Source organism: Magnolia sinica, chromosome 12 (genome assembly GCF_029962835.1).
Source record: "Magnolia sinica isolate HGM2019 chromosome 12, MsV1, whole genome shotgun sequence".
Lineage (NCBI taxonomy): Eukaryota > Viridiplantae > Streptophyta > Magnoliopsida > Magnoliales > Magnoliaceae > Magnolia > Magnolia sinica.
Genome location: NC_080584.1, coordinates 1,461,591 through 1,476,579, shown reverse-complemented (window position 1 = coordinate 1,476,579; position 14,989 = coordinate 1,461,591). Strand labels below are relative to the sequence as shown.

General features: G+C 40.6%; 1 protein-coding gene across 1 annotated transcript; it reads right to left on the bottom strand.

Moving 5' to 3' along the window:
- Positions 1-318: 318 nt before the first annotated feature.
- LOC131220749 (uncharacterized) lies at positions 319-10,448 on the bottom strand. Its single transcript, XM_058215566.1, has 6 exons — positions 10,310-10,448; positions 5,432-5,603; positions 4,386-5,087; positions 3,253-3,691; positions 1,895-1,976; positions 319-838 (listed from the first exon to the last, which is right to left on the bottom strand). Exons 1-6 carry the CDS (start codon positions 10,337-10,339, stop codon positions 632-634), a joined length of 1,632 nt encoding a protein of 543 aa, XP_058071549.1. The 5' UTR covers positions 10,340-10,448; the 3' UTR covers positions 319-631.
- Positions 10,449-14,989: the final 4,541 nt, after the last annotated feature.

The following is a 14,989-nucleotide window of genomic DNA, read 5'->3' as shown; positions in this document are numbered from 1 at the left end:
CTCAGGTGGGGCATCCAACCCATTAATTAGATGAGCCCCACCAGGATGAAGGGACACCACAAAACACAGGTGGGCCACACCTTGTGAATATGTAGACTTTAGGTGTGATTGTACACTAGTCCCATTGTTATGTCCCACCTGAGCTTTGGATCGAGATGACTCTTCATTCATATGGTGAACATGAAGTGGCGCACTAGATTCACGGTCTGGATTCCACATAAACATCACAGGTGGGCTCCACACAGCTCAATCATTTCCCCATCATTTATACTGCTACACAGTACAAGAGTCCAACAAAAATCAACTGTGGCAAATGCAAAAACAAAGACTCTCATCAAGACTGTTATTACAAAAGCCCAAAAAATCCATATTCAATCAGTTTAAATCACAACCATTCATTTTTCTTCATGTGGGTAGCTTGAATTTCACATTTTAATCAGGTATGACATGAAGAGTAGCTTATGAAAGAGATTTTACATGGATGGCTGTATTCCTTTTCTTTTCTTTGTTTTTTTTTTTTGTTTTTTTTTTCCATGTAAGCAAATGATACAACTCTGATGAAAAACCAAATTTGAAAAAAAAAAAAAAAACAAACCAAATTTGAATTTTATGAGCACTTGGGATTCAGGTCTTACGGGAAACATTTACAGCAGAGGAAATGGGATGATGGGATGCGGCCCGTTTGGCGGATGTAGTCTGCTTGCTGAACTGTTCTCATCGCCTCCTGATTCTTCCTGGCTTCAGCTGCGGCTCGCTTTTCCTCTGACCGTTGCCTTGTGATTGCAAGCTTGTTCATCATCTTCTCTTGAGCATGAGATCTTGTTTGTTCCGCATGGGCCTGCAGATTGATGTTATCAGGAACGGACGGTTATAAAACCCGACTAGATTTATAACAATTTAAACAAAAAAAATAGTAACTTCTCATAAGATCAAAAATAAAGAAAATGAAGAAGAACAGTAACTTTATTTTATTTTATTTATTTTTAAATTGGGGTGTGTTTGGTTGCACCAAATATCATGAAATTTCACAATGCCAAAATATCATGAAATGCAATGGGTGGGGTCCATCATGATGTGTGCATGCCATTTAGTTCGTCCATCATGTGTGGTCCCTTCATATTCTCCTTGGTGCTGAAGAATCAGGCTGATCAAAAACTCAAGTGGGCTACACTTATAGGTAAGTGTTGAATGGGAATGTCCAAAAAATCAGTTGTAATCTTAGCACGGCTGGACCAAAAGAAGCCCGAACGAAAGTGGAAGTAGTCCGTCAGAACCGGGTCCGGTCTTAAGCAGGGCATGACATAATTGAGTCCTAAGAGAGTAAGAGTGTCTGGTTCAAAGAAATTCATTCTGGACATGGAGAAATTGCCGTTTTAAGTTTTGACCGTAAAAGAGCGGTAACTTTTGATCCGGGCATCGTCATGAAACGCACAACCTATTGATCTACATGTAATGGTGGTTCTAAGAGTCAACCGAACAGGTCGCGGACGGTTGTTTCATGAGAAACACTCGTCTTGATGGTCAAAATCAAGATGGTGATCTTTCTCATTATTATTTCACGCTCTTCCTTGCATCAACCAAATATCATAAAATTTCATGATAACAAGATATCATGAAATGCAATGTGGAGCCCACCATGACGTGCGCACGACATCTAGTTCGTCCATCATGTGTGCCCCCTCATGTTCTCCTTGGTGCCCAAGAATCAGGCTGATCAAAAACTCAGGTGGGCTCCACCATAGGGAACAGTTAGAATAGGGATGTCAAAAAATCAGTCGTAATCTTGATCATGTAGACTCATTGATTACTCATATCATGGAAATGCCTACCTCCATGTTCATGTTCATAGACCCAAAATAATAATTTTTTTAAAAAAAAAAACATGAAAAAATACCTCTGTTCTCTTAATTTCGGCTTCCAATTTCGCTCTCTGGTGATACTCCCATGCTTGAATCTTAATCTCTTCGCGTTTGTATCTGAAACATTTTCAACCGTTAAAATTCAAAACAATCTAACAGTATCAAAATTGAAAATTTTTCTTTATAACTACTTATGCATCATAGTGAGAGGTAAACCACTACTGTCAGTTTCCAGATTTTCCGCTTGGAGGATTATCATCAATCTTCATGAACAACACGAGTTCAAAAGAGGTAGATCCTCTGCAAAGCTTCGTAGGTTGAGCTAATGGTGTGCCGTAACAGCCGTTATGGGGCCATAAAGGCCATTATGTGAGGGTAATAGTGGCAACTGTTATATGTTAAAGGGTCGTAACAGCCGTTATGGAAAAAATGACCCATAACAGCCATTATATCTCCTGTAATGGCCTGTTACGCCTCCCATAATAGCCCGTAACAGTCCACTACAGAGTTGATACACGTTTTTCGGTTTTTTTTTTTTTTTTTTTTTAAATTAAAAAAAAAGGATACCATAACAGTCGTTACAACCCATATCATTAAGGTAACAGTGGTTTACGGCTACAGAATACCTTGGTTGAGCTCAACCTACAATGCACAGTAACGTGTGCATGACATCCTATCATCCATCATGTGCAACCACTTGCAAACAAAAATCAGGCCGATGTAGAAGTCAGGTGGGCCACACCATGTGGAATCAACAAAAAAAATCACTGCTGTGGCAACCTGAGTTTTGGAGTGACCTGATTTTTGGAGTATCCATTCATCCTTATGGGGCATATCTTCTCAATGGATGGGATGGTGTGTAAAAAATATAGTGGGCACCACACACAATCTGAAAGGTTTTAATGGTAGATTTCCCATCCCAACTATTCCATGTAGCCCACTTGAGTTTTTGATCAGCCTGATTTTAGGCACCAAGGAGAACATGGCAGGGCACACTTGAAGGACAGAATGGACGTCATGCACACATAATGGTGGGCCCCATGGGAAGCTGAACCTACAGAGCTTTGTAGTGGTTCCAGGCTCAGTTTGAAATGGGTACTTAATAATCAGACAGGATGCCACACAAGGGGGCCCACAGATCAATGATCTAGACTGTTAATCTGAAGGACCCCACCTTGGATGGGGGATGCCCAAGAGCTTTTTTTTTCTTCTTCTTAACTATCTACTTGGAAACCAAACATCAAAGGATTAGAATCTTCCAATTTGGGAGATAGTGGCCACCTACCATCATGGTGGGGCCCACCATATCAATTGTCTGAATCAGCACCTCAGAAAAATACTGACTGAATTACAACAGGAAGAAAAAAATTCATGAGGGAGTAAGAGAAATAACCTGGCCATGTGTTTAGATTTCTCAGCTTCCTCCCATGCTGCCGCTCGGTTTTCGAATTCAAGCTTCTGAAGCTGCTCCGCATCAACAGCCTCATTCAAAACATTAGTGTTTTCCTTCTCTTCTTTACTCGCCCAAGCGGCAATGTTCATCTTACCTAGCTGTACACCAAGAGCAACGATCTCTCTCCTCGTTTTCTCCTGTAATTCTTTCTCGGACAGTTCCTTTTTCTCTTGACGGCCTAACTCATCATCTGTAGCAGCCTCTGCAGGGGAGGGGGCTGGTGCTCCCCTTCTGGGAGTTGACGGTATGGATGAAACGGGGCTGCGGATGGGTGTCGTGGCTCCGACAGGAGTTCCAGTCCTTGAAGGCTCTTGGCTTGTCATGGGGGTCATTTCAGTTCCCATATCTCTCATTGAAACTGACCTTACAGAAGGCACAGCTGCATGGTTTCAACACCCATACAAACCCAAATGAGAAGTGATGCATTCAAGAAGGAAAACCAAAACATTTGTAGGATTCTTCCTTTTGGGTGCATTTGGTTGCACCAAAGATCATGATGTGGGGAGCACTCCAGTAGTACCGATACCACCTTAAGGCATGGCCCAGTGATTTGCTAATGGAATCCAACCCGTCCATAGGAGATGTGTTACCTCAAGAAACCTCCGGAGCCCAAAAATCATCCTGACCCAAAACTCAGATAGCCCACAGCACAGGGAACATATTGAGAGGGAACGCCCACTGCTTATCAGAGTGGGCATCATTATCCCCACTGTTTCCTGTGGTGTGGTCCACTTGAGCTTTGGATATGCTTCGATTTTGGGCTCATGCCCTAAAATGATCTGGAAAAACGGATGGATAGCTTGGAAAAGACGCATACATCGACAGTGGGCCCCACAGATCCGCTTCCATCAGACAAGTAAGAAAACCTCATTGACTGAATAAAGACCAACAAATGGTTGAAGGAGAAGAAAATTGATGATGATGATCACCAATTGGATGGCAGGATCGTCCAACCCACTGTATTTGCAGAAAGTGGTCCATACATGGTGGGACCACCCGACCTCCGGGCCAGATCATGGACCATTTTGCAACTTCTGAAATTTGAATGGAAAAAAAAAAAAAAAAAAACTTACTGGTAGTGTCTGCAATGTGATTTTCTTCCTTCCAATCTTTTGTCAGAGTAATTACACCATCATCGCCAGGACATTGATCCGTTAATCTGTCCATCCCTTTCGTGGGCCCAGAAGTTTGACGTGGCCCTGTGAAAGAGAACTTCTCCAATCCGATTTGCGTTGAGGGCTGACAAGAGTCGATCCGCTTAGTATCTGCAACCTGTGCAACAGAATCCCTTTGGTCTGTAACCATTGAATCTGGAGCGACCCTCGTCCAATTCACAGTTGCTTGTCGATTTGCTTGACTTTGAAAGATGGTCTTCTTGGGAACATTTGGATGCGCGATCTGTCGATTCATGATCCATTTCTCTGCATCATTCCACTTCGATGGGACGGGCCGCGAGAAGGGTCCCACCATGGGATTGTGTAGAGTCCTCTCCCCTTTATGAAACTCGAAGCTAGATGTACTGGCATTGTCAACGCCACTGTCATAATCAGCACTGTCTTCTTCGAGATGCTTCACGGGGTGAACCGTTCTCGAGTTACTGCTGAATTGAACTTGATTAGCGACACCCTTTGGATTTTTTTGGACTTTAACACGGCCCGCGTTGCTGATTTCTCTAAACTGAATATCCATTGAACAGGAACCTGTCTGATTGCCTTGGATGGCGTTGGACGCCCCATCGCCGGATATGGGAAGTGGAACCACATCAAGAGCAGAACCTAAAATGGTACAGGTGAGATGGGTGATGTCCTATGATGCTCGATCATAAGAAACAGTGTTTTTGGATCAACCCAACAATGGTACAAGTGGGGCCCACATTTTGGTAATATAGGCCATTGATCTGGTGGCCCCTCCATGTAATCAGCACTGGGACATTTGACAGTTAGGAATTTAGGATCATCCAGTGGGAGACACTTTTGGGTACCTCCATCTACTATGTGGCCCACCATATAAACTATTTGAATCACCAAAAGGTGGACCCCACATGTACAGTTTATTGGGATGAATGAATGGTCAATTGCACAGTGTGTTTGCGAAGGATAGAAGGACGACAAGTACAAACCTTGCACATGGAAGTCCTCATTTTCGGCTGCTAATAAGCTATTATTCGCAAACTCCGCATCCTCAAGCTTGGAAGGAGATGTTCGAGATGAATTGCTCCCTCCTTCCTTTCTTCTACGGTTGGGGGATCCTAAGAGTTTCAGCCTCAATTTACTCGGAGAAATCACACCCGTCTGCATGCAATTTCGAAACAAATCCAATTCAAGTTAGACCTCTCCCGCTCTCATAAGCATTGAAAATTCTTTTATCTTTCAGCACTAAAATCAACTGATAAGAACACCATGGGCGTGTTTTGGTTGCACCAAATATCATGAATGATCCAAATGCACCCTAACTAAATTTCTTATTAGATCACCGAAATTTAAAAGAAGCAGAAAAAATGATGAAGCCAAACTAAAATGAAGAAACCCAAATAATGTATCTAACCAAGAATCCGTGGAGAGAAATTACAAGAAACTCAAGCCCCTCAATATACTCGGGTTTAAGGGTTTTACTAGGTATGCTTCCCCAAAATCAGTATCGATAACATTCATGCCAAAAGCTTATTACAATAATCAATCTTAGCCTTTCTGTATGGTGTTGGCTTTTTAAATGGTAGATTGTAAATTGTTTTTAAGATCAATGGCCCCACCAGACCATGGTTTTTAGACATGGCTACTTGGATTGACTTGTTCAGTCTCACGTCAAGTTAGGACTCACCTGACTCGGGGGTGACTCGGGGGTGGGTGGGACTCGAGGTATCGAATTGGATTGGGTAGAACCAAATACGAGTCTACTTAGACAAGTCATAACATATCAAACTCATATGAGTCTTAAAACCGTGCACCAGACCAGACATCAACCTTCCTCTTTTACCCAAGCTCTTAGAATTGCACATGGAAAAGGCTCACATCAAGACAACTTACAAGCCATCACGGTCTCACCCAGTCGTAAGGATCATCCTGACCATTGCATGCATCCCCCAAAGGGCCAGCAAGCAAATGAGTCATGGAGGGGCAGCTTGAAAAGCCTCTCCACTATTGGGAAAAAGGACAAAATCCATATAAGATCCATTCTATACGAACATCAACACTAACAACTATATTCAAGTCCAGATCTAGAGGTTTGCAGGCCCTAGATGCACCTTTACATGTGATGTACATGCCAACCTCTTGAGCATGCGGGATGTCGGATTAGTGTATAAGGTAGCCCCCCACCATGAAGATTGATATACAAAAAATCAAGACAACCCACTTTGTTAATTCAAATGGCATCAATAGAGACATGGAACATCACACTTGATATGATGATCGTCAAAGCAACAACACAAACGATGATGCATCTGACTTCTCGTTGGGATGAGGCACCGACTAAGCATTCACAGGCTGCTTGAAACCCAACACCAAAACCACCACTACACCTCCTTCGTACACTCAGTGAAAGGAAGAGAAAACAGAAGTTTGGAGAGAATAGCAACGCATTACTAAACGTTCACACAAAAAGGGAAGCTAAAGCCTACCAGGCTAGGATTCGCACCCACCCTGCGCCCGAGTACCATGCACATGTACCTGGTTAACCAGTTTTCTAGTCGGTTTAGCCCCTGGCCGGCCTCATGCATGCACACGGGCTAGAGCATTATATGACTGTTTTTCAAAAGCACTAGGAGTGGAATGCTTTATAAGCACTCTCCACTCCTACCTATCCAAGACAAACTTTTACACTTGAAAAAGTGAAAAGCGATTCTTCCCAAAGACTTCCAAATTACACAAGAAATTTTTTTTTTTAATACTTTCAACACACTCATCATACAAAATAGAACACTTACAAAACCAAATTTCATATTTTTTTTTCTTCGTTAAAAATAAAAATAAAAAAATACTGACAACAACATTCAGCTTGAAAGCTAATCATATGCCTTTCTTTTTTTCTTTTTCTTTTTCTTTTTTTTTTTTTGGGGGGGGGGGGGGGTGTTATCAGCTGAAAATCTTTCCTTTCCAAACCATGAAAGATATTAGAAGACAAAACCCATACCAAAAATAAGAAACAGAACAAAATCCATGACATCTGACAAAAATCTTATGAGAAAAAAGAAATATTAAAAAAATGAAACCATATAAAGATCAATCAAGATCTCCGTTTGCTAGATCAGATTCCTACAAAGTTCGTACCATTTTTAAAAAAATGGTGACTCATCCACAGTTCACATGGCGTAGTTGTACAGCAATCAAAAACATCCAAACACACTAATTACATGATTGCAAATGGTAGTAACCATCTGAGTTTGCACATCGAAATTAGGCCACTCACTATTTTACTATTAACCATCCATTCAATAGCAACCAATTGGATGGTTGGTATGCTTGATCAATTTGATTTTCAAGCTCTGCTCCATCCACAACTAGCCCAACAATTTGATGGTCTGGATACCTTAATGCAGGCCACCTGTAAGGTCAGCATTTTGAAAAGGGGGAGTCATTTCGTACTCAGTAGGACATGACACTTGATACTCGGGCACTCAGAAACTGTATCAGTGGCATACATCAACTCATATTAAACTAACTAAATGGAAGAACCCATTGTCCAAGTCAAAGCTCCAAAACAAGACTGCATGAACAATCCTAGCCTCTGATTTGTGGACACTTGTTGATGTTATATTAGGACCATCAGATATTTTTTTATTTTTAACCATCCAATAAATGTCCTTCGGATAATCAAACAAGCACAATTTTCGCGTTACATCTAAAGCGGGACCCATGATCTGTAAAGATCAACTTGAATTACTTGTACGCCACATATAAAATTTCAAAGTAATTCAGAGTTCCTGTAAATCCAGAGTTTTTTTTTTTTTTTCCTCTTTTGAAAATGGTTGTGAACTTCCACAGGAGTCCTCCCACACTAGTCACTTCATTACCAAATAATAGAAAATTTTATATGTCAAAGAGAGTGGTTATGTATCTCAATCCAGAGGGAGCAGATTAGGTGAGACCCAGGCCTCACCCAAGATGGTGAGGCCCCTACTGTGGGGCCCACCTTGATGTATCTATTCTGTATCCACGCTGTTCATCCTTTTTATTTTCAGATCATTTTAGTGCATGATCCCAAAAATGAAGCAAATCCAATAATCAGGTGGACCATACCATAGGAAAAAGTGGTGATTGACCATTAATGGGCCACAAAAGGTTTGGATCAAATTGATATTTGTTTTTCCCTTCATCCAGGCTTATGTGACCTTATCAACCGATTAGATGGCAAATAAACACTACGAAAACATTAAGGTGTGCCTTAAGAAGTTGTTATGGTCCACCTGAGTTTTGGATCTTCTTCAAAAATGAACTGGAAAATGGTATGGACAACATGGATACAATATGGATACATCAAGGTGGGCCCCACAGTAAGGGCCGCACCGCGGGGGTCTCACCTAATCCACTCCCCAATCCCCAAACCAAAAACCATTACTCAATCATTTAAATATCTAAAAATATAGGGGGAAAAAAAAAGGACAGAAATTGGTTTTTTGGCATTTAATGGTTTGGTAAAAAAAGAATCATTTTTTAAACATTTCATAATACATTGGTAGAGATGTTTATATTGCATTACCAAAAGTAGACAGGAGTGTATCTATCAAAAAGAGTGGGTGTGTGTGTGTGTGTGCGTGTGTGTGTGTGTGTGTATCTCAGTTCACAACAAAAAACCCAGTAATCCAACCATAGTAAATTTCTAAAAATACAGGAAAAAAAAAAAAGATATGGGGGTTTTTTAATTTCACCACACTATATTGATACATGGACCTTTCTTCTATATTTAGTAACACAAGAGTATAATTTTTTTACTACTGCATTACAAAAAGTTGGAAAAAGGTGTGTCAATCAAAAAGAGTGGGTGCACATGTCAATTCCCAATAGAAACCAGTAATGAAACAATTACAAAATCTCTAGAGAGAGAGAGAGAGAGAAGGGTTGTTGTTAGATCATGGTTTGGTGCAAGAGAACCATACTCGAAACTTTTATTTACATCCACATTAGATTGATTCATAAATCTCTCTTTCCATATTGGGGAACAAGACAGTACAAATTTTTACCATTCAATTACCAAAAGCAGAATAGATGGGTGTATCAATAAAAAAGAGTGGGTGCATATATCAATTCCCAATAAAAAGCCAGTAATGCAACAATTACAAAAGAATCTCTAAAAATACAGAAAAAAAAAAAAAAAACTGAAGTGGGGTTTTTAAAGCTCAATACTTTGGGGTCTTTTTCCATTTTTGCTAGCACAACTCTACAGATTTTTACTATTGCATGACCAAAAGTAGAATAGAAGGGTGTATCAATAAAAAAGAGGGGGGTCAATATTAATTCCCAACAATAAAAAACCCAGTAATGCAACAATTACAAAATCTCTAAAAATACGAAAAAAAAAAAAAAAAAGTGGGTTTTTGTCAGCTCATCCTATAGTGTCTTTTCAAATATTTTTGTCATACAATACTACAAATTTTTACCATTGCATTACCAAAAGCAGAATAGAAGGGTGTATCAATAAAAATAAATAAAAATAGCGGGTGATATTTTCCTTACCAATTAAAAAAACCCAGCAATGCAACAATTACAGAATCTCTAAAAATAAAGAAAGAAAAAAAAAACAAAAAAAAAAAAAGAACAAACAGAGGCGTTTTTTCTTTTCTTTTCAGCTCATCCTCTGGTGTCTTTTTCCATTTTTGGTAACAGAAAACTACAAATTTTCACTATTGCGACCAAAAGTAGAATACAAAAGTGTCTCAATCAAAAAAGAGGGTGCATATATCAATTCCCAATAAAAATTTATAAAAATACACAAAATTGATTTTTTTCAGTAAAAACAGAAATGGGTTTTTGCCAGCTCATCCATTTGCAGGGGAAAATCATACCTGAACCTTGTCAATCCTCTCATAATCCATTGATCTCCTCTCTGCTTTCTTTTGGATGGAGGGAGAGTGGGAGAGAGAAAGAGAGAGAGCTGAGGCGAGTCTTGCTCCTCCAATGGGGTTCTATTTGAGTAGGCGGAAGATAAGACCCCGGTCGGCGACTTTTTGAATTGCACGCACGTCACCCATATATCGGCGATCTTTTCATTTTCTCGCCGATTTTTAATATCCCGCTCTTGCGAAAAAAAAAAAAAAAACTCGTTCGGATTACGTTTGCAGCCCGTAGAGCTGTACACGAGTCGAGTTAGCTCGCTCGACTCGACTCGGAAAAGCTGGCTCGCCCGGTTCGAAATTGGATTTCCAACCCAGTCGAGTTGGTCATTGGAGCTGGAAAATTTTTGAGTCGAGTTCAAGCTTGCTCGAGCTCGACTAAACTCGGATTGAACCTCAACTTGTATTGACTTGGATCGAATCAATTCGGTGACTAAGGTGTTTTGACTTTGACGTTGCTCACTGATTATTTGATGAAATAACTCAGCGAAATGTTGTTTTTGGGTGCTTACATTTTATGTGGGATCAGTGGGTGCTGAGGAAGGAATGGATACAAAATAAATCACTATAAAAAAAAACTTTATATCATAAAATCAGCATCATATCTTGATTTTTATTTTGCTCGCCGAGTGTTTGATAAAATACTTGTATAGAGTTGTTACCATTTTGCATTATGTGAGAAATTGAAGATGTATTCTGTGTTTCAGGGAATGTCACACAGGCTCGAACTCAGCTCTAACTAACCAGAGTTGTTGACCGAACCGAGCCGAGCTAACCAGACAGGCTCGAGGACCGAGCTGAGCTGAGTTTGAGCTAGGATTAGCTACTAGCTGAGTTGTGTCAAGCTATAACGTCCTAAATTTTCAATATTTTGGATTGTCAAAAATCCTTAAATTATATATATATATAGCCTATGTCGTCACTTACTGACCCTTGATGTTCGAAGTAAAACTTATACGTGTGAGGTACTGATAAAGAACAACACAAATAGGATTAATCAACTATAGAAAGCCAACGAATTTGACCAATCACTTAAACATCGAATCTACCTCCATGATTTGTTTACATAAGGTCCAAATTTAGCCAACTTATCACTTGAGATAACCATAACCAATTAAAGATCTACCCAAAGCTGAGCCAGTTATGGCCTGGATCTTAATTAATGGACCAAATCAACCCGATCACTCATTTAGCCTAAGAACCAATGATCTAGAGTGATCATGAACAAATAACAATTTTCGCTAATTTCGAATAGGCTACACTATGAACTTAGTTAATTCAGATCCTAACAACTGCGCCCAAGAAATCTCCCTACCCAATTCATTCGAAAAATGCTTCGATTATCCGAACAAGCTCTAAACCGCTCGTTAGTGGGTCACTAGTTTCGAAATTATAGAATAATGTTCATCTCATTAGGCTTGACGTCTATCGTGGACGGTGGGCCCAACGATGCCCCGAACGTACAACTTGGACCGTGAAGGTAGAGCTTGAAAGGCGCGACTCTCCAGGACTGGAAACCTGAAACTTAAGTTGACCCCGCCATTAAAATGCGCAAAATTGCGACCTTTCAACCTTTGAATTGCAATCAAACTCGTGCCATGAGTTAAGGATATCTCCTTGCTCATATCTGTCTAAGTGGGGCTCTGATCGAACATCGATGACCGTTGATAACCAATCAGGCCCCCTCGGCCAATCGACTTATCTGTTTGCCACCAAACTTGGAACAACCCTTCATCTGACCATGGGGCACCTGCTCCATGATGTAGATGGGTCAGGGGGCCACTAAGATAGCCCCAGGGACCAAAAACTCACCCACTAGGGGTATATACATAAAAACAAGTCTCTCTAGGGCCAACTGGACCAATTTCTAGACTATATAAGCCCTTAAATCTCTCTCTCACACTTCCATGCGAATTTTCTGCAAGTGGGGAGAGAGAGAGGAGAGAGTAGAGAGGGAGTGGAGGCTGAGGAAGAGCTTAAGGAGGCTGGAAGTTGAGAAATTTTCTCTCTTACCTTAGTCTTGCGCCGAAGCTTACAACCCCACCGCCACAGGAGCACCCCGCCAACAACCGGAAGGTATCCTTCCAACCATCTTTCAGTTTTTAATGCATTAGGCCCCTTGCATGTATCTTAACATGCAAATCCTATTCGCACAGGGCTCCAACACTATAATTCACGGGACTGACACCTTGGGAGCGGCTCCACAAGCCGTCAAACCATTCTAGGTGCGGACCATTATCCTTATGTGATATTTTATCAAACCTAGGCTAGAATTAATGATTTTCTATGAGAATTTTGTTGTGCATGTTGTTTTTCAAGGGAAATGATAGTAGACATTCGTTCTTATTATGATAAAAGTTACTTAGGAGAGGATTAATTAGCTTCAAGCAATCTAATGTTTGTCTTATCTGAATTTCCTTTCCGTTATGAAAAATTTGAACGTAACGCAACCCCAACTTGAGGAAATTTGAGGGAAATGTTGCATGCCTCCCATACATATGAATTGAGGTAATTGACTACATAATTGTTTGCATGCATGTGTAAATTCTCTGAAATTAGGAACAGTACATAGTCCTCTTACAACATTACGTGAATTGAAACTCTTGCGTGCTTGCTTAGAACTCCCTTGCAACTTGATCTTTAGTAATATTGAGCTTATGAATCTATACTTACGCATGCTTAAATTTTCCACAACTAGAAGTAGATCATAGTGTTCCTTTATTATATCTGGATATTCAATTCCCCTTGTCGGGTTGGCCAGCAATATTGAAGCCCGTAATGGCAGTCCCATCGGTAGGGCTGCCCAACGGCCCATCTGACCCATTTAGTTCGAGTACGGATAACCGACAGTAGTTGAACTACATGGGACACTCGCTCGTAATGTCGTGTGTTCCACAACTCGCTTAAATGGGATAAATTGGCTCATTATCTGACCAACCAAGATTGTTAACTATGTATGGTTAGGTCTACCTGAATCTGAAGCACCCCATACCTTTGAGAGGCCTACTGATAACTGTTAGTGATACGATCCCACTAAAATTTATGAGCCGGGCATAGTGGAATGGGACACCATGTCCGAGCTGTCGACCTACGTTGGGGTGACGAGCCTCCCCGTAATAACCAGTGAGCAATCAAGTCTTGGGAGTTGGGCATGGTGGAAAGGGACATTGTGTCTGTGCTGTTGGCCTACGCTGGGGTGACGACCCTCCCCGTAGTGACCGACGAGCACAGGAGGTAATAGGTCCTTGTTTGAATGACCATCGTTAAATTACTCAGCCGATGGTTTCATACTAGAGTACTGTTCGAACGACATGGGCATGAATGGAATTGGGTGACGAGCTCTTTTTCTTATGGTGATTTGGTTATGTGACAAGCTCACACCTTAAAACTAAGCAATCATACTCAGTGTTTGAGTGATAACCTATATCGAGTTAATCCTCGTACCTTTAGATATCATGCCTTACCTTTGGAATTATTGATTTGTGAGACAAATGAATAATACCTAAATTTGGATCAATGATCGCAAGCTCAGAACCGCTACAGTCGCCCTAGACAAGTGATATGGATAAGGTCATTGATTAAATGAAGGTGTTTCAGCCTCCTCAATCTTACTGGATAAACGGACTTAATTAAATACTTGGCTAACATGAATATCCATAGCATTGCAGTAGCATAGGTTTGCGACTTGGCAGTTGAGGTCATATTGAGGGAGTGTTGGTCATTGCGAACATAAGATAGTGTCGCTCGAGGGAGTGTTGTATGGTAAAGGCATGCATCATATCATAAAATCATGCATGTGCATTAACAAGAGTATCTAGGAACTGTATGCTTACTTTTCTTTTCATTAATTATGTCTATGGAATTTATAACATATGTAACTTATTGTTAATGGAACCCATTGAGTTGATCACTCACTCCCACTCTGGGACGGTATTTTAAAATACCAACTAGACCCCATCTTAGATGCAGGTATCACAAAGCCTGACACGCTGGATGAGGCGGCCATTGCATAGTCTATTTTAATTCCACGAATTGCTCAAAGCCCTGGTAAAATGAACTATAGAACATCGCTTCCGCAAAGCATAAGTCACACCCGGGATATCGGGAGTCGAGTATCTACTCGGCCCATGAAATTCGGGGTGTTACACAAGCTCAACTCGGTTCGACTCGTGTACAACTTTATTTGGAGGTGGAGGGATTATACAATGTCTGCGATTGCATCTTTTTACTGTATACATGCATTTTCAGTTCTGGCAAATGAGGCCATGGTTAGGTAATCAAGACTATTGGTCTATTGAGTATTGAAAGATGACATGACAAAAACTAAGGATCACAATCCTATCCACTGTGTTTAACCTAGTTTTTTAATCGATTTGCTAGGATGAGTCATGTCCATCGGATCAAAATTCATAGGTTAAGAATGTCCTATCAAGGAGAATTTTAAGAAGTAGACCATCAAATATGGAAAAAAAAAAACTTTTCAATGGTCTAGGTTCTAGAACAATGGGCCCCATTTGAGAGAAACGAAAAACGTGTGCACTATGCAAAGACACGGGCCCACTGAATGTACGTGTTTTATCTAGGTCGTCCATCTATTTTCTAAATCATTTCAAAGATCATGAGAAAAAAAAT